The sequence below is a fragment of the Phacochoerus africanus genome, chromosome 10, assembly GCF_016906955.1.
Source record: "Phacochoerus africanus isolate WHEZ1 chromosome 10, ROS_Pafr_v1, whole genome shotgun sequence".
Classification (NCBI taxonomy): Eukaryota; Metazoa; Chordata; class Mammalia; order Artiodactyla; family Suidae; genus Phacochoerus; species Phacochoerus africanus.
In genome coordinates, this window is record NC_062553.1 from 110,383,738 (window position 1) to 110,402,809 (window position 19,072).

Sequence of the window (19,072 nt, forward strand, 5' to 3'; positions counted from 1 at the left end):
TCTCAATAAGGTGGAAATATAGGAAACAGAAATTAAAACTACAAAAGCAAGCAGTTCCCGTCATGGCGCAGTGGAAACGAATCCGACTAGGAGCCATGAGGTTGCGGGTTCAATCCCTGGCCTTGCTCAGTGGGTTAAGGATCTGGCGTTGCTGTGACCTGTGGTGTAGGTTGCAGACGCGGCTGGGATCCTGTGTTGCTATGGCTCTGGTGTAGGCAGGCAGCAACAGTTCCGATTACACCCCCAGCCTGGGAACCTCCGTATGCCTAGGGTGCAGCCTTAAAAAGGACAAAAAGACAAAACAAACAAATAAAAACTACAAAAGCAATACAGAATAAATGAGTTACCTCAACAAGCTGGGTCACCTTTGGAAAGAGAATGGCTCCTGGGTTTTAAAACTTAAAGGAAAGAGAGTACGATGACATCTAAAAGAAGATATTAAGTAGAGTAAATGGAAGACCAGAACAAAGAGAAACAGGTATTAGCAGGGTTCATTCAAAGCCTATCTGTAGGAGGGTCCCTGATTCAAGAAACTGAACCGTTTCTGGCCTCAGCAGTAGGCAGTGCTCCAAGGTAATGAGTTATTTGAATGACATAGCTCTCCTTGAATCTATACTCAATAAGTACCTTATGCCATTATTCTTTGCTTATAATGAAAGAATGTCTTTATCCAAAGATACAAGTACTACACAGTTCCTAGACAATCATATTTCTCATTTTTAATTACTAAGTTTGCCTTTGGTTTTCTATATCTGACCCAGTAAGGGTGAGAGCAATGTGGCTGTTCAAACAAATTACCATGTACTAATGAGACAACAAAACTAGCTATGGAAAACTAAAATGGTTAAAGTCACATCATGTGTGCATTTAACATTCATGAATTCATATGCTCTGGACAGAAGGGCGAGGCGAAATCTCTAAATGAAGTACTCTAAGTTTCTGTATAACCATTCTACCATCACTGAACATGTGAACATGGACCCAAATATGCTTAGGATGTTAAAGACGTTGAAAAGATGGAGTTCCCTTTGTGGCTCAGAGGAAATGAATCTGATTAGCATCCATGAGGACACAGGTTCGATCTCTGGCCTTGCTCACTGGGTTAAGGATCTGGCATTGCTGTGAGCTATGGTGTAGGCTGCAGATGCAGCTCAGATCCGGAGTTGCTGTGGCTGTGGTAGGGCAGTGGCCACAGCTCCCATTTGATACCTAGCTTGGGAACCCTCCGTATGCTGTGGGTGTGGCCTTAAAAAGACCAAAAAAAAAAAAAGAGAGAGAGAGATTAAAAAAAATAGATTATCATACTCTGTATGATGGTGTCATGTAAAGGAATTTGGAAGAGTTTGAAAGTAATGATTCTTGCATATACTTTATCCATGTTATTAAGACATATCAAGACAACCTTTAAGGATAAAATCAGTATCATCAAGAATACACTGATAAGCAATGAGATCCTGTGGTATAGCACTGGGAACTATATCTAGTCACTAGATATAGTTGGTGCATGATAATGTGAGACAAAAGAATGTATGTATGTACGTGTGACTGGGTCACCTTGTTGTACAGTAGAAAACTGATGGAACACTGTAAACCAGCTATGATGGAAAAAAATAAAAATCATTAAAAAAAAGAACAGATTGAAAATACAGTTTTTTATGTTATTTTGCAAAGCAGGCAAATACTCTTTTCTATCAAAATAACCTAAGTAAAAGATAACTAAAAAATTCTCACAAATCCTACATTGGTATTGTTTCTTTTCTTCACATTCTCCTGTATAATATCTGTTAAAGTCTCCTTATATCTTCTATTTCACATTATAAATAAATAATGAAGAACTATGGAAAATTGTTCCATAGTCTATTAAAAATTAAATGCTTCCCAAGACTCTTTTTTTTCTTTTTTCCTGACAAAAGATTGGAAAGGTTATAAATAGAAGTCTGGCAAAAACTATTACATTGAAGATGATGGGCACATCATTTTTCAATTAGTATCAAATATTTCAATGAAGGTTTAACTATTCAACTCTCAAGGGATGCTCCATCAATAGATTTTCCAGGCAGGGACAGCATCAACACAGGTGGTAATGATAAAGTAATAATGTTTACTGTTAAATAAGCCTCTCCCTAACAAAGGCAATTTAGGAAGAATGGATGTTTAAAAAATTTATTGTGTTCCTTGGAAGAGAAGAGACATATCTTCCTGCTAAACATGATGAAGACAGAAAATATAGGTTAAAAAAAAGTCATTGTCCTTCAAGAGGTGCCTGATTCAGAAAGAACTAATAACTAGAAAGGAACTTTGAGGTCTTTTAGTTCCTTTTTCACTCATCCTCTGCAATCTGTGAGTAGTATCTGAAGTTGTTGCCTATCTTCTTTTCGAAACTGTTGCCACTGTCTATGATTTTAACCTTCTCATTTTTCTTACTTTCCTGGATAACTGAATGATGGGACATAGCTATGCACTTATATTTAAAATACAAAACTGAGTAAAAATTGACTCACATACCCAGGAGGTTTACAGTCCAATGGGACAGACATACAGGTAAATTAACAGCTACCATGCTCTGAAAGGGATATGTTCAGATGAGGAGTACTGACAATCAGCTGAAGAATGAATTAGCCAGGCCCAAGTGCAAAGGAAATGTTTCAGGGAACAGCAGCTACCAAAGGCAAAGGAGAATGAAAAGATCAGGACTGTATATATTAATTCTGTCAAGTGTTTATCAAATATCTACTACATACTAGGCACATAACTTGGAGCTGGGTATTCAATGATAAGCAACCTATTTAGGCATGAACTTTTTTCTTTATAATGAGACAGACATTAACCAAATAATCAATCACACTATTTCAGGTATAATTATAACCTAAGTGCTAAGAAGAAATGGAAGACGGTTCCATCATGGTGTGAGAACTTATCCCCTGATGGTAGGAAACAGATTGGGAAGACTTCTGTGAGAAATAATCCTTCAGCTGGCATCTAAAAGATGAGTGAATGGGCATTATCTAGTACAAAGGGAAGAAACTTATTCAAGGAGGAGTGTGACACAAATGAGGCCAGAAAAAAAAAAAAAAAAAACGCAAGACATAGATAACGCAAGGTCTTGAACTTGAAATCTACATTAAAGATTTCAGACTTTATCCTAGAAGTACGGTAAACTACTCAAGAATTTTAATCAGCATTTGCATCATGGATTTGCACTTATGATCACTTTTAACTCCAGACTGCAGGATAAACTGAAAAAGATCAGGAATAGATGTGGGTAGACAAGCTGGTAGTCTAGCCACTCAGTCAACAGGTATTTATTGAGTCCCTATCAAATGCAAGCACTATTTGTGTACTGGATATACAGAAATAAGCAAATCAAAGTCCTTGATTCCATGAAATTTATACTCTATTAAGGTTGAACAGAACAACAGACAAATGAATACTCAGAATCTACAAGACCATGCAGTGGTAAGTGCTATGAAGGAAAACAGTGTCAGAAAATGACAAATGAGGAAAAGTGCTATTTAACACAGGGTATTGGATATCTAGGTAAGAAATAATGCCACTAAGGTGGCCGTAGTGAGATAAGTGGGTGGAATGAAAAGTTATTTAGGGGGTTAAAAAAAAATCTGATTTTGGGGATGGAATAGATGCAGGATGATGAGAAAGTGTCAGAGACACTCCTAGGTTTGAGACTCTATGTATGCTCTTCCTTAAGAAAAGTATTGTAGGAGAAGGGTCAAGTTTTGAAGGACTTCAACATTTAATAACTGTGGTGAAGAAAATGAACATTCATAAGAAATAAGGATGAAGCGATTCATTTAAGATTCATGGAGGAGATGAAAAAACAGTGAATATGGAATTACAGACGTTAATGGAGAACTCAACAGCATTGAATGGTGCTAAAGGATCAAGTACAGTAAGCATTAATAATACTTACTGGATTGTGATGGTTATTGGACATTATGATAGTAGGGGGGCAGGAAGGGGACTAGTGGCAGGGAGTGAATGTTAGCTCGTCTTGAAGACTGAGTGAAAAGTGAGGGAATGGAGATATCAAGACCGGACAATTTAAAGTGTTAAAGAGAAATGATAGGAGATAGGGTAATAAATAGCTGGAAGGAGATGTGGGAGCCTAAGCAAGGTTTACTGCTTCTTTCTTTCTGGTTTTTAGTTTAGAGAGGCACCAGATCTAAGGTACTGGAAAGAGGGTAGAGCTACAAATACAGAAGATCAAAGGGTCTGTACTAAGGAAGGGAGGATTTAGAGGTTGGAGAGAAGTAGGGGACATACAAAGTGAATCTCAGGTTATGTTTGATACCCAAAGGGAAATAACTCCGCAGACAATTAAGATATTCAGGGCTCAGACTGAGATGACTAAGCTTATTAGTAAGAAAGTCATAGGTAAAGCCATGTGTTTTCATGCCCTCACCCAGGGAAAGCACATTAAGAAAGGAAAATATATTAAGGAAGAGCACAGTGAGATTCAGGACAGAGCCCTGGGGAGTCTTCAAGGTATAACAAAGAACTTCAAGAAATTCATATCCATTTAAGTCTATTACTGTTTTCCTTCCTACCTTTTAAAATTTCAAGAAAAACAAAGGTAACACATGCAGAAAACCAAACTGAATCTCTTAATATGAATATTGGTTACTATATTTCAGCAATATACGTTTTGATAAAATATTTTAAAACTCTCACTGGTGCTCTATATGGTCTCTTAAAGAAATAAGTCGACATAAAATTGGTAGGAAATATGTTTAACTATGTGAGTTAGTGATGGTTTTGCCAAGTTAGGGAATTATCTTGAGACCAAAAAAAAAAAAAAAAAAAGAAGAGATAATACTGTTTCTTAATTCTGAAAGATAATACTAGATCTTATAAGTTCATAAATAATATCCTCTGGCTATTCATTTGACAAACCTGAGATACTTGGAGTTCCCATGTGGTGCAGCAGGTTAAGGATCTGGCACTGCCTCTGTGGTGGTTTAAGTTCGATCCTTGCTCGACATAGTGAATTAAGGATCCAGCATTGCTGCAGATTCCATCCCTGGCTCAGAAACTTCTATTTGCTGTGAGTATGGCCATAAAACACACAAACATGAGATACTAGTAACAAAGAAAGATAAAGTATAGTCCATGACCTTGAGGGGCTCTCAACCTATACCTTGGCATAAGCCAGGAGACAGCACTCTATAGTCCCTGGGCTAAATCTAGCCTAATGCCTGTTTCTGTAAATCAATTTTTACTGAAACACAGTCACATTCATTTATTTACATTTTGTCTGTGTCTGCTTCTGTGCTAAAACAGCAACAGTGAGCAGCTAAGACAGAGACCTTATGGCTTGCAAAGCCTAAAATATGTATTATTTGGTCCTTTTCAGAAAGTTCACAATCCCTGATACACAGCAGATTTAAGCCTATAGAAATTATTATTTCCTCAGGGAAATAATAGTATCTCAGGGGGTTAGAGCAGGTTTCACAGGGAAGGTGATATTTAAGGATAAGAAAAAGCTCACCAAGAAGAGGAAAAGAAGGAGTTCCCATTGTGGCTCAGCAGTAACGAACCCTACTAGCATCCATGAGGATTTGGGTTCAATCCCTGGCCCCACTCATTGGGCAAAGGATCCGGGGTTTGCTGCAGCTGGGGCCCTAAAGAAACAAAAGAACAAACAAACAAAAAAGAACAGGAAAAGAAAAAAATACTACATATAAAAGTACAGGATGAGAGAACACTGTATTTTAGGAAACCAGAAACAAGTATAGCCCATCGGGCACATTAAGATATTGGGGTGTGGCAAGCAAAAGAAGGGCAGAGAATGCTTTCACTGATTCCCCCTTGCCTATGCTGCCAAGCTCATGTGTATAAGGAGCAAAGCCTCCCACTTTCATGTTAAACTCTACGGAAAATATAATTAGAAAATGTAATCAGGCTGGTAAAATAGATTAAGGCTAAATTATCTTGTCAGGAGTTTGAACTTAATACTACTCTGAACTGGAAGGTTATCATTTATTGCAAAAGGTAAAATACCAAGGTCCATGAATGAGTTAAGTTTTTGGAAACTAGAATAGATTCAATGTTTTCCTTTTGTTGTTATTCTGATTTGTATTCTGACATGATTTTTGTGAATGAGAGAAGGAATGAGATGGTATTTTTCACCCAAATGCAGAACTGCCTATAATCCTGAGTATTCAAATGGACATGGTGTTGCCGCACATTTGAATGCCATGCAACTCATCTTCTGTCAGAAGGGAAAAAAAAAAAGGCAGAGCAACTTAGCTGGAGGAAGGAAACAGTCTGCAGATGGAAATCGTTAAGCAATGGAATAGCATAATTTAGCATGGGTTTTACTTTTTAAAATTTTTAAAAAGTAAAAAGTTCCCTGGCTCTTGGAAGTTCCCAGGCTAGGGATCGAATTGAAACTGCAGCTACCAGCCTCACCAGATCCGAGTCTTGTGGATACTAGCCTGATTTTTAACCCTCTGAGCCACAACAAGAACTCCAGTAAGGGTTTTAGAAAGCTTAACTCCACTGACAGGAAGGGAAGATGGCCTGAAGTGCAGGGAGAGCAGTCTAGAAGTCAGGGTGACCAGGTGATTTTAAAGACAAAGTTTAAGGCAGAAGCACAGAGGAAGGAAACAGGTTTCATACGTAATAAGGAAAGACTGAACAGCTGATTAGAGTGGCAGAGGACTATCAAGGTTGTAGCACAGAGACTGTGAATGTAGCTGTGAAGGGAGACCCTAATCCCTGATTAGGGAATACATGAAGCAGAGAAAGAAGAAATCCAGGGGAAAAGAAAATGCATTATTTCAGAAATTTGTTGGGACACAAATATTAGATACTTTAGATAAGTTGATTTGAGAAGCATTGATACATCCACGTGTATCTCTTCAGTAGGCAACTGAAAACATAGTGCTGAACCCTGGAAGAGAGGTCTGCTCAGAAGATGAGATTTGGAAGTGGTGGTGGCTGAACCCACAGGAATGGATGAAATTAAGGGAACTGAACAGAGGAAAGATAGAGGAAATTTTAATGGACAGGTAAGAGTAAGACTAGCTAGGACAGAAGCAGGAAAATAAAAGTAATATTGTAAAGATCAAATGCATAATTTCAGGAAAAGGAAAATAGCTCATTACATAGAACAAGGAGCCAAGTTGTTGAGATCTGCATAAGATCTTCCAGTGACAAAGTACAAGATAATGCGCTGGGAGATAAGCAACTAAATGTTTATAATGTTTATATGTTTAGTAAAATGTTTATAATGGTCAATATAAAACCCTGAGATATGGTTTAGGGTAAAGGCTCTCAATTCAGAGGGACGTGGGCTGCAATCCCAGCTCTGCCATCCTGGGCAAGTTAAACCTTCCAGCTTCAACTTTCAATCTATAATGTATATAACAGTACTCACCTTTCTCACAGGATGTGGTGGGGATAAATGAGATAATGTAAAATACTTAAGAACAGTGTTTGGAACACAGGAAATAATCAAATGTTGGCAGCTATTATTAAAATCAATGTTATCAGGAAAGAAAACAGCAAATCATTGGAAACTGTTGTTTGAAGGCAATTTTGCTGCTGGAGCTAAAACAGCCAACAAATGCTTAATACCAAGAAGGATATAAAACATGACCATACCTTTACATAAAACTATAGTGCATCTTAACTGGAGCCACTGTGTGGAATTTTACGGTAAGGTAAAAATGTGAATTAAAATACAACACAACAAAACATAATTGAATCTTCAGTTAGAGAAAGAAAAAACTAAGACCACAGTGTCTATAACACGATGGCTAGTACCACTTAAGAAAAAAGAACTGACCAGCAGATGGAGCCCTCTAGAATGTGTGGGTAGGCAAAACTCCCTATAGCGAAAAAAGATGACTCATTAGGATATGATAATGTTATTCCTTAAGATATTTAACTTCTTTTGCTTTTTTTTTTCCTCCCTACACACGTGGCATGTGGAAGTTCCTGGGCCAAGGACTGAACCCTGGCCACAGCAGTGACAATGCCTGATTCTGTTCTGCTGACCCATTAGGCCACCAGGAAACTCTTAATTACCTTTGCTTTAATCACCAAAAAACTTTATCAGTAGCAAGGTTTCTCACATACCTTAATGCTGACACTGATATTTTGCCTAGTTGACAGACACTCTAGAATATAAAATACTAGAACTCTCTAGTATTTTATAAATTAAAAAAAATGGTAATTCTGGTTTTAAAATTGGATAGTGAAAAGTGCATGATGTGGCTCTGAAATACTCTGGAAAATCTACAAGGCTAAGAAACCAGGCCCTGGATTATAAACTACCCTTGTGATGCCCAGTTTAAAGCAGCCTAAGCAGGACCAGGATTCTTGCACACATGGCCACTACATTGACAAATACAAATCAAATCAAGTTTTTGTGATTGCTCCCAAACATTTTTGCCCTTAGATGAACTAGTAGTTAACTATCTAAATCTATATCCAAAAGAAAATCAGAACTACCAGGTGATTAAAAACAAAAAAAGCAATTACTAAAACCAGAGGAAAAGCTTAATCTTATTCTGTAAATAACAATTAACTAATTCACCTGTCTCTGTTTATTAGATGCTCCTAAAATAATGTCAAAATGAATATAAAACAATAGGTTAATTAGAAATTCAAGGAAGGGGACAGCTTAAATCTACATTTATGGATTAAAAGAGGATGGATATCACTATTATACTGTTTTAGATGGCTATGTCCACAACCCACAGACTCTCATTGCCTCAACAGGACTTGTTTGTTCAAGTTTTGCCCACAACCAGAAGAGTATAGATCCAACTATTATGATTTTATGGTATACCTACAGACAATTAACACTCACAATGATTCAGTAATTTCCCCCTGACCCCACCCTATGCTGTGAGTTCATGGGCTCAGGGAGTAAGACCTGTAATTTTAATGCTATGCTCTAAGGAAAGCATTTTCAGTTTAAAAAATCACCATGAAAGAACAAAACAAAAATCCCCGACATTACACAGTGTAGTCCAAAGTGAAATATAAGTAACTTTTGCTTTTCTAATTTGAGTATAAGACTCTATTTTTACAGTTATCCTACAACCCAACTATAAACAAACAAACAAAAATGTTACAGAGCCAAAGATTGTGTGGCATCTAGTCCTTAGGCAAGCCTATTAAAGCAGCTTGAGTATATGAGAGCATCCACACACACAAATTACAAGAAACTTAGATGACTCTGGATGACAACATAAAACAGCTGCTATGATCCCCTTTGGGAAACCAAGACATTAAACTAGGCACAAAGTCTTTAAGTCCTTACTTTTCCATTCCAGGAACACTTAAGAGTGCACACAACCTCAGCTAATCTGTATCAGAGGTGACACAACGCCTGACGGACGAATGAGTGACTCATATAAGATCTACATCACCAAAGATCCAAATGACAAATTATCTGGCTTCAGTATGTGTATGCTGAACACCTTATTACCTAAAGATGTTGGTTAGATGGGATAGGTCCTGAAAATTTAGCAATCTGTTCCAGAAAGTGCCAAATTAATGTCTTACTCCTTAAAGTGGCTTGAGATTTTCAATTCTTAGTTTGAATTCCTGGGAGATACTTAAAAACAACAAAGCCAATTTCAAAGGAATTTATGCTTTTCAATAATTCATGAAATAAAACACACAAAAATGGAATAATTACGAAATTCTATTATTCTATGGAGTCTGTGAGTAGAAAAATCTATGCATATCTCAGATTTAATCAAGAGATCTCAGGTTCAGAAGGGCTGTGATTTCCCTTGTGCTACAGAGAACAATCAAGGTAACACATTCCTCTCGAAATTCCAAAAAATTAATATGAAAAAGCTACACTCTGCCCCTCTTGTTATCAGCACCAAGAATCCAAACGCCCGCTGGAAACCCAGCAATTCATGTCTTTGTACTTATCAAAGAACTGCTCAAGGTCTGGAACCTTATGTTATTCCAGCATCCAAAAGACTTCTAAAAAAAAAAAAAAAAATCTGAGACATCAACTTTTTGGAAGCAGATTCTCCACCTGCTCTGTCAGAGTCAGAATCAAAAACGGAAGCTACCACCACCTCTGGCACTAAACCCAAGCCCAACGTAGAGTGTCCTCGGGTTGCTGTGGATCCTGTTCTACTGTCCATTCGTGGGAAGGTGCCCCTTGCTTCCTAGAGACGATGCCTCCCATGACTCTTTTATCGCGTGACAGTGCGCGCCCGGAGGTGGCAGGAGCGACACTCCGCCCTCACCTCTAGCTGCTTCCCTGGGAGGACCCTACAGGTCAGGGCCTCCACTACGACCACCCTCTTCACGCCAGTACAGCGGTGAAGGGAGCGGGCTCCCAGCCTCTTCAAGCCAGTGGGGGAGTGAAAGGGGTTCCCCGGCAGGGGTTGAATAGGAGGAGCCAGCGGGCGCCGGGCCCCTCCCCCAGTGGGCTTACCCTCCGCCGCCTCCTACACGCTGCAGCCGCCCGGCTTCCCTGCGGAGGAGCCCGAAGCACTGCGTCCAGCAGCAGTTCCCCATTGCATGCCGCCCAGGCGCCGCCGCTCCTCCTCCTCCTCCCGCTCAAAGCCCAAACCCAGGTCCGGCAGCCGCATCCGCGCAGCACGAGCCGAATAGGTGTTCGGGGACCGAGGGCGGGCCGGCCGGAGCGCGGCGGCTTGAGGGGCTGGGGCGACGGAAGGGACAGGCGCCCGGAACAAAAGCAGCGGTTACTCGAGCGGCCGTCGAGTCGTCGCCGTGCGAGGGAGGAGGGCCGGGCAGCGGGCTGTAGACTCGCTCGCCATCCGCATGGCCCCTCGCTCGCCTCAGGCCCCAAACCCAGCTCGAATGACCGCCTCCTGCCGCCGAAGAAGGCCAGTCCCCGCGAGCCTCGCGCCCAGGCCCCTCCCTCCGGTGCGCCCAGGCCCGCGCCTCGCCACCGACGCCGCCACACCTCCGGCCTCTCCCGGGCCCCAATAGGCTGCTCCTTTGGCCGCCCCGCCTCCTCGGGCGACTAGCGGTTACGTCACTTCCGCCAGCTGCTGGGTACGCAGTTCAATTTGTGGGTGTGGGTATCTGTTGGACCTTGACCTAACCAGGAAATCTTTACTTTTCGCGCCTTCCCTACTGTGGGTCCCGAGCCTTTCCGGGCGTCTCAAGTTCTAGGCTCAGTTTTTGAACTTTGTGCCAAAACCTTGTTAGCAGCTTCCCTAGAGCCCCAGCCTGGGAGTCATCAGGTGTGAAGAAGGGGTCACTTGTCTGTGAGGTGTGTGCTTAGGTTTTGTTTATATTACACCATACGTAGCTAACAGAGTCAGGGAATTGATTGTGGTTGTTTGGAAGCACCAAGAATTTTTTTTCTCTCCGGCTTCCAGTTTGCGTTTCAATCTCCATACTGTCAACATTGCAGGGAAATTTACTAACCGTGCCCTACTGGCCTTATTTGTTTTGTCTAAAATCAAATCTGGAGTCCAGAGGAAATAAGCTAGAGGACCGTGGTTTTTCAGGGACACCAGACTTGTCCAAGAGTGTTTCTCGAACTGTGGTAGATGGGAAGAGACAAGCTACTCCGATGCGACTTGGTTTTCTTTAAAACTGAGTTTTTGTCTGGTTGGCTTTAAAATCGGTTATAAGGCGTAGCTTAGCAAACACCTGGTCTAAGTAGATAGGAAGCTTTAATTACTAACTAATCAGTCACATCAATTTTTAGCCTGTTTTAATTTAATTGAAAATTTTATTAATGATAAAATGTTCTTTGACATACTCATTTTCTTGCTTCCTGAATTCTAGACCCACCTGGGTTTCAGTCTTAGCCCTAATTTTGACCTTGTTTGGATCTCAGTAATTTTTTTGATCAAGTGCCCAGGGATATATTTGGCCCAGTAGTCTGCCATTGGATATTGGTAGAATGACTGAATAACTTATGAATAATGGCTATTTCTTTCCCCATTGCAGCCCCTGAAATCAAGCAGATATATTTGTGAAATAGTCTTGAAAATTCAACCCCCAATGTTTATTATTTTATTTTATTTTGTCTTTTTGCCTTTTCTAGGGCCGCTCCTGCGGCATAAGGAGGTTCCTAGGTTAGGGGTCAAATCAGAGCTACAGCTGCCAGCCTATGCCACAGCCACAGCAATGCCAGATCTGATTTGCATCTGTGACCTACACCACAGCTCACAGCAACGCAGGATCCTTAACCCACGGATTGAGCCAGGGATCAAACCCACAACCTCATGGTTCCTAGTCGGATTCATTAACCACTGAGCCATGATGGGAACTCCAACCCGGAATGTTTAAAAGAAACTGGTATATCCATTACATAGAATACTACTCAGCAACAAAAAGGAACATATTGTCAATATGCACACCTTAAACTAACCTGCAGGAAATTATATTGGCTCAATACAGTATTGCTTTTCCAACCCTAATTTTGGGCATGGGTAGGAAATCAATAAAGACAATAGACAAGTGTATTCTGATAAAATTTATGTGTTTATCTTGTCATAACTAAGGAATTCATTTATATGGCACTTGTTCAGGCAGAATATTCAGTTTACCAGTAAGAGACACAAATAGGTTATTTACAGTGATGGCTACTTAATGTCAGCCTTCTAGAGAGACCTGCTGGTTGTAGGTCTCTAGGGAGACCTTCCAAATAGTGGGACCTTTCTCCAACTGTCCCATCCCTTTCAAAGTTCCTTTCTCTCTTGTAATTTGTCCTGAAGTTAAAGCAAGAGTTCTTTAAATAGGTTCCCTGGTGTCAGTCAGGATGCATCCTGTACCTTGAACTGTCTTCCAGATTATATGGTTCCAAATGCGAATCTCTTTTTGCTTAGAACTCCTTCTCTATTGACTATTAATTACTTTGTGTTGTTTTGAGATCATTTGCTACAGTGATGTTGTTCTGGTGGTTAGATGTTATGGACATAAACTCATCCTTTTAATTCATAGTTTGGATTACCTATGTTTACACATGACAGTAAATATGACCACTACAGCATGGAGATATGAGATGATAAAATTTACCTTGTTGTCAGTATAAATGATTAAGCATTCATCAAATGCTTAGTAAGTGCTTAGTGTAGCGTAATCACACCATAATTCCTATTATGAACTATATATATTATGCTGTAATTATCTGTAATGCCATAAATGTAATATAAATATTAGCAGTTATTATTATCCAGAGACCAAAGGTGATTTTCACCAAGTTTTTCTTTCCTTTGTAGCTACATCCTTGGCATCTCATGCAAAAAGTTAGCTTTTTCAAAATTCTACCTCTTAGACATGCACTCAGGCATACCCCCTATTACCACTTGAAATCAAGCTCTAAGAAAGTTTACCCTCTTTAGGAACAAGTTCTCCAACTCTCACGCCTTGTCTCATGATCTGCCTCTTTCTAGGAGGACTGAGAATAAAACTGTCCACTGACTTATGGGGAGACTTCATTCCCTACCAACTAGGAGTGTTTTTGTTGGGTACCCACAGTTTCATCATAGCACAATAACCCAGGATCATTATGCTTTCTAAAGTCTTGTTATTCATTCTTAACTATGTGAAAAGTAAAGATATTAAGTGAGTTCTATTGTGGCTCAGTGGGTTAAGGACCCAATGTTGTCTCTGTGAGTATGTGTTTTCAATTAATACCCTCACTCAGTGGGTTAGGGACCCAGTGTTGTCTCTGTGAGTATGTGTATTCAATTACTGCCCTCGCTCAGTGGGTTAAGGATCTGGTGTTGCTGCGAGCTGCTGCATAGGTCACAGATGCATCTTGGATTTGGTGTTGCTGTGGCATAAGCCTTAGCTGCAGTTCCAGTTCAACCCCTGGCTGGAACTTTCATATGCTGTGGATGTGACCTTTAAAAAAAAAAGATATTAAAATTAAGCACTAATGGAGAGAATTCTGCTTTTAGTTAAGATGTAGAGGGATATAAAAGAGGAGTGGTAAATAAGAAGAATCCCAACAAAATTAAAATCAGATTTTTCCATGAGGTAAGCAAGGAGTGAAGAATGAAAGAAAGCCCTGAAGAATTTCTTTTCAAAGATAAATGAGGCATTCGCAAATGAACAGAAAGCCTCAGCAGTTTCCCACTTGGAAGCAGGCACCTGGTCTAAATATGAACAGATGGAGAATTGGCTTGTCAAAGATAGAGAGGAGAAAAAGCCAACCAAGATTTAGACAGCACTTTGGGTTTGTGGGCTGCATAGGAATTGTGAAGAAGCCTATAGTAGATTGAGTTTTCCAAAAATGTTCTCAGCAGTATCTTCCATCCTACAGAATCTTTCCTACAGTGTGACAATGATGTTTCTTCCATGAAGTGGTAGTGTTCATGGTCCCTGCCTTGAATCTGGTCAAGTTTGTGACAATGGTGAAAATAATGATCTGTGAATTATGAGGCTAATATTAAAAGATGTCATACCTTCTAGCTGGCCCTCTTGGAATATATGACTTTGCAACCCCAATTATAATGTAGAGAGCCCACAGCTGTAAAGAAGTCTACAGTGATGTGAGGAAAGGTCATTTGGAGGTGTTCTGGATCATCTCAAAATGAGTTCTCAGCCAGCAGTCGGGATCAACTAGCAGGCATGCAATTGGATCCATCGCTAGAAGATTCCTGCTCACTGGAGGCCGGTTACCTCCAGCCTGATTCACAGTACCCCTGAACATAATAAAAAGAATTTATTTTAAATTGTATTGTTTTATTTCCGTTCAGATGTCTTCATTTCAAATGTTTATACTGCTAAAATTGGAGTAATATGTGATAGAGCAATAGATAGCCAGAATAAGCTCCAGATTTTAAAATAAATTATCTACCTTGACATTTCTCCTCTCCCCACACACTGCTTACACACAACTTTTGCCAAGAAAGCAGGGATCGGAGTAAAGGTTGGAAAATAGCTATAAAATACATACTCCTGTACATCTTCACAATGTTTGGATTCTGGGCCTTATCAGAGTTGAATCTAAAAATCAGACAAAATTATCTGAAAATACCCAACCTCCTCCCAGCTCAAATTTTGAAAAAATAAAAGACAGACTTAATGTGTTGGGAGTTAGGTTAATTAGGGTGACCTAAAGCTAAAAATAAAGGGTGGCTTGACTCTACTCAACATAACTTTTGGAATAATCTGAATAATCATCCTCCTAATTGAGGAAAGGGATTGCACCCTCTAGGAATAATCAAATTATATATATATATATATTTTCATTTTTTTACATAATATCTATAATTTTTAATGACATGAAAACAAGTAGAGAAATGGGACCATAATCAATAAAAATATAGTCAATAAAAGTAGACCTAGAGATGACCCACATATTTGACTCTGTAGACAGGAACTTTAACACAACTATTAAACATATATGAAAGCATACACAAGAAAACATGGATATAATTGGTGAAGATATGTAGTATTTAAGGAAAGAAAAACATCAAAAGGAAAAATTTTAGTTATTGTATCTAAAAAATTTAGTATCTAAGAAAATTTTAGATATTGTATTGAAACATACAATATCAAAAAAAATTTTTTAAGTATCAGTTGGTCTTAATAGCAGATCTGATAGTGCAGAAGAAAGGATTAATGAACTTCAAAAGAGTTAACTGTAAATTAATGTGAAGCAAAAAAAAAGACTAGGAAGAAAAGTCAGATTGTCAAGCTATGAGATGATATCAAGTGGTCACCTTATTACTTCTTGAGTTATAAAAGAGGGGCCAAGAGAGAATTGGGTAGGAAAAAGTATTTGAAGAAGATATAATAGCAAAAAATTATTTATGTCTAATGAAAAAAGTCAAACCACATATCCAGAAAAACTTAAAACCTACACAGTAAAAATATAAAGAATCCACACTTAAGCTTATCATATTTAAATTGCTGAAAATCAAAGATGAAAAGAAAATCTCAAAAAAAAAAAAAGCATACTATGGGGGAAGACTCATTATAGAAGAACAACAGTAAGGACTTCATCTGAGTTTTTTTTTTTTTTTTTTTTTGTCTTTTTGCTATTTCTTGGGCCACTCCCGTGGCATATGGAGGTTCCCAGGCTAGGGGTCCAATCGGAGCTGTAGCCACCGGCCTACACCAGAGCCACAGCAATGCAGGATCCGAGCCACGTCTGCAACCTACACCACAGCTCACGGCAACGCCGGATCCCTTAACCACTAAGCAAGGGCAGGGACCGAACCCGAAACCTCATGGTTCCTAGTCGGATTCGTTAACCACTGCGCCACGATGGGAACTCCTTCATCTGACTTCTTATCAGAACAAATGCAAACCACAACTGAATATCTTTAAAAGACTAAAAAAGAGAAGCTGTCAACTTAGAATTCTGTATTTAGGGGACATGTCCTTCAAAAACGAAGGCAAAATAAAGACTTTTTTTTTTTTTTTTGGCTTTTTTGGCTTTTAGGACCACATCCATGGCTTATGGAGTTTCCCAGGAGAGGGGTTGAATCGGAGCTGTAGCCGCGGGCCTGTGCCACAGCCGTAGCAATGCGAGATCTGAGCCATGTCTGTGACCTACACCACAGCTCAGGGCAATGCGAAATCCTTAACACACTGAGCGAGGCCAGGGGTTGAACCTGCGTCCCCATGGATGCTAGTCAGGCTCGTTAACCGCTGAGCCATGATGGGAACTCTGACATTTTCTGATAAACAATCTGAGAGAATTTTTAATGCGACAGATTTTTACTACAAACATTTCTGAAGGAAGCTCATCAGGCTTCCTGAAAATGATACCAGATGGACATTCAGATTTCTAAGAGAGAATAAGGAGTGCTAGAAATGTGGATAAATATAAGCCACCCTTTTTTTCCTTTAAATTTTTAAAAGGAAAATTAACTGTATAAAGCAAAAAGAACAACAATGTATTGTGGAAGTCGTAGCATGTACAAGGAACAATAAAACAGTAGCATAAAGGAATGGAGAGGTTAAGTGGAAATAGGCAATCGTGGTATCCTTCTTATAGCAGAGAAGTGGTTTAATAAAATTTCAATTGCTGTGGTAAATTAAGGATGCATATAATAATTCCTAAAGCAAGATTTCTTAATCTCAGCATTTTTGACATATTGGACCAGGTAATCCTTTGTTATGGGGGTCTATCCTATGCATTACTGAATGTTTAGTGGCAGCATTGGCCTCTAGGCACCAGATGCCTTGTATCCATGTTCCTCAGTGTGACAACCAAGAATTTGTTCAGATATTGCCAATGTCCCCTGGGAAACAATATTGCCCCCAGTTAAGAACAATTGCCCTAAGGTGATCACTAGAAGACACATGATAAAGGAAATATACACCTACCCGCCCCCTGTCCCTGCAATGTTATAGCTATAAAGCCAATGGAAGAGGTAAAAGGGAATATTAAAAGCAAGGAAATGGAGAGTTCTCTTGTGGTGCAGCAGGTTAAGGATCTGGCGTCATAGCAGCAATGAAAGCATCGGCTTGGGTTGCTGCTGCAGTGTGAGTTCAATCCCTGGCCCAGGAATTTCCACTTGCCACTTGTGCAGCCAAAAAAAAATAGAAAGAAAGAAAGAAAGAAAAGAAGTCAAGGAAATAAATGACCTCAATCCAAAAGAGTGCTATAAACAAGAAAAAAAGGAAGAATTGATGGGACAAGTGAAAGACAAATTACAAGGTGGTAGCACCAACCATATTAATGATTACCTTAAACAGGCTAAACACATCAATTAAAAGGAAATATTTTTTTTCTAGACTAGATTTTAAAAAGATCCCATTATATGTTGTTCATAAGAGATTCTCTTTTAATATGAAAACACAGATTAAAGGCATGAATGAAATAAGATACAACAACTTTAAAACTGCTAACTTAATTTTAGAGCCGGTATGATTATATTAATATGAGACAAATTGGATATCAGTACAAGGAACATTATTGGTGGTAAAGTGGGATATTTCATTACGTCAAATTAATCAAGAAGACATAACAATCCTAACTTGTGCATGTACTAAAAAATTGCGTCTAATTCAGCTACCATGTTAGACCACATAAAGAAGAGCTAAAGTGCTCTGGCCCACAGCTCCAGCTGAGCTCCCAACTGGCAGTCAGGACAAACTGCCAGCTACGTGAGGTCATTTAAACCTTCTAGTTGTCCAGCATCTTAGCTGATGTCATATGAAGCAGAAGAATCACTCTGTCACCATACAGAATTGTGAGATAATAAGTTGTTTTAGCCACTACATTTTGGGGATGTTTTTTTATGCAACAGTAGATTAAAGATATAATACCTAAATCTGAAAAATCAAGAGCTAACAATAAAATTACGGTATTTAGTGATATGAAAGTTGTAACTAAAGGAATTAGTAAAAAAAAAAATTACAGTGGTTACTACTTTTTTACTTTAAAGTATTACCTTGGTAAAAATAAAAGTTTTTTAAAAATAGAACTTACGAACTAATAAAATATTCTGAGGAAGTTGCCCAGGATTTAGCACATAAATATGGCTATATGAAAGAGAGAATAACAGAGCAGGATATGGAATGGAAAAGTATAGGAGGAGTTCCAGAAGGAGAAGCAGGAAAGAATAGGGTTTGGAAATACTCAAAGAGATAATGTCTGAGGTACCATCAATACTTGATCAGATGTGAATCCTCGGATTCAGAAAATACAAATTCCTGAAGAAAATAAAGTAAAAGAATCCATATCTAGACACATTATATGAACACTGAAAAATATCCAAGCTATGAAGCTCTTAAAATGAACCCCAAGGAAGGGGTTCCCGTTGTGACTCAGTGGGTTATGAACCCAACTAATATCCATGAGGATGCAGGTTCGATCCCTGGACTTGATCAGTGGGTTAAGGATCTGGCATTGTTGTGAGCTGCAGCGTAGGTTGCAGACGTGGCCTTGATCCTGTATGGCTGTGGTGTAAGCCAGAAAAAGAACTGCAAGGAAGAAACATATTATATTTAAGGGAAAGATGACCTTCAAAGGATTTCTTAAGGCAAAACTATAAAAAACAGAAGACCATGGAGTAATATACTCAAAGCACTGAGAGAAAATAAACAAATACCCAGCTAAAACATTATTCAGCAGTGAAAGCAGAATAAAGGAATCTGTTATGTCTGCTGGGTAAAA

General features: G+C 39.1%; 1 protein-coding gene across 3 annotated transcripts in view; it reads right to left on the reverse strand.

Moving 5' to 3' along the window:
* Positions 1 to 10,870, reverse strand: part of AP1AR (adaptor related protein complex 1 associated regulatory protein) — a 33,937-nt gene extending 23,067 nt beyond the window's left edge. For 2 of the 3 annotated variants that reach the window (XM_047798548.1, XM_047798549.1), the window contains exon 1: positions 10,439 to 10,658. In XM_047798548.1, coding sequence (XP_047654504.1) covers positions 10,439 to 10,521 — 83 coding nt within the window. In that variant the 5' untranslated portion in view covers positions 10,522 to 10,658. Of the gene's footprint in view, positions 1 to 10,438 lie in introns of all 3 variants that reach the window. The other variant, XM_047798546.1, reaches the window with a different exon arrangement.
* Between the last annotated feature and the right edge of the window lie 8,202 nt (positions 10,871 to 19,072).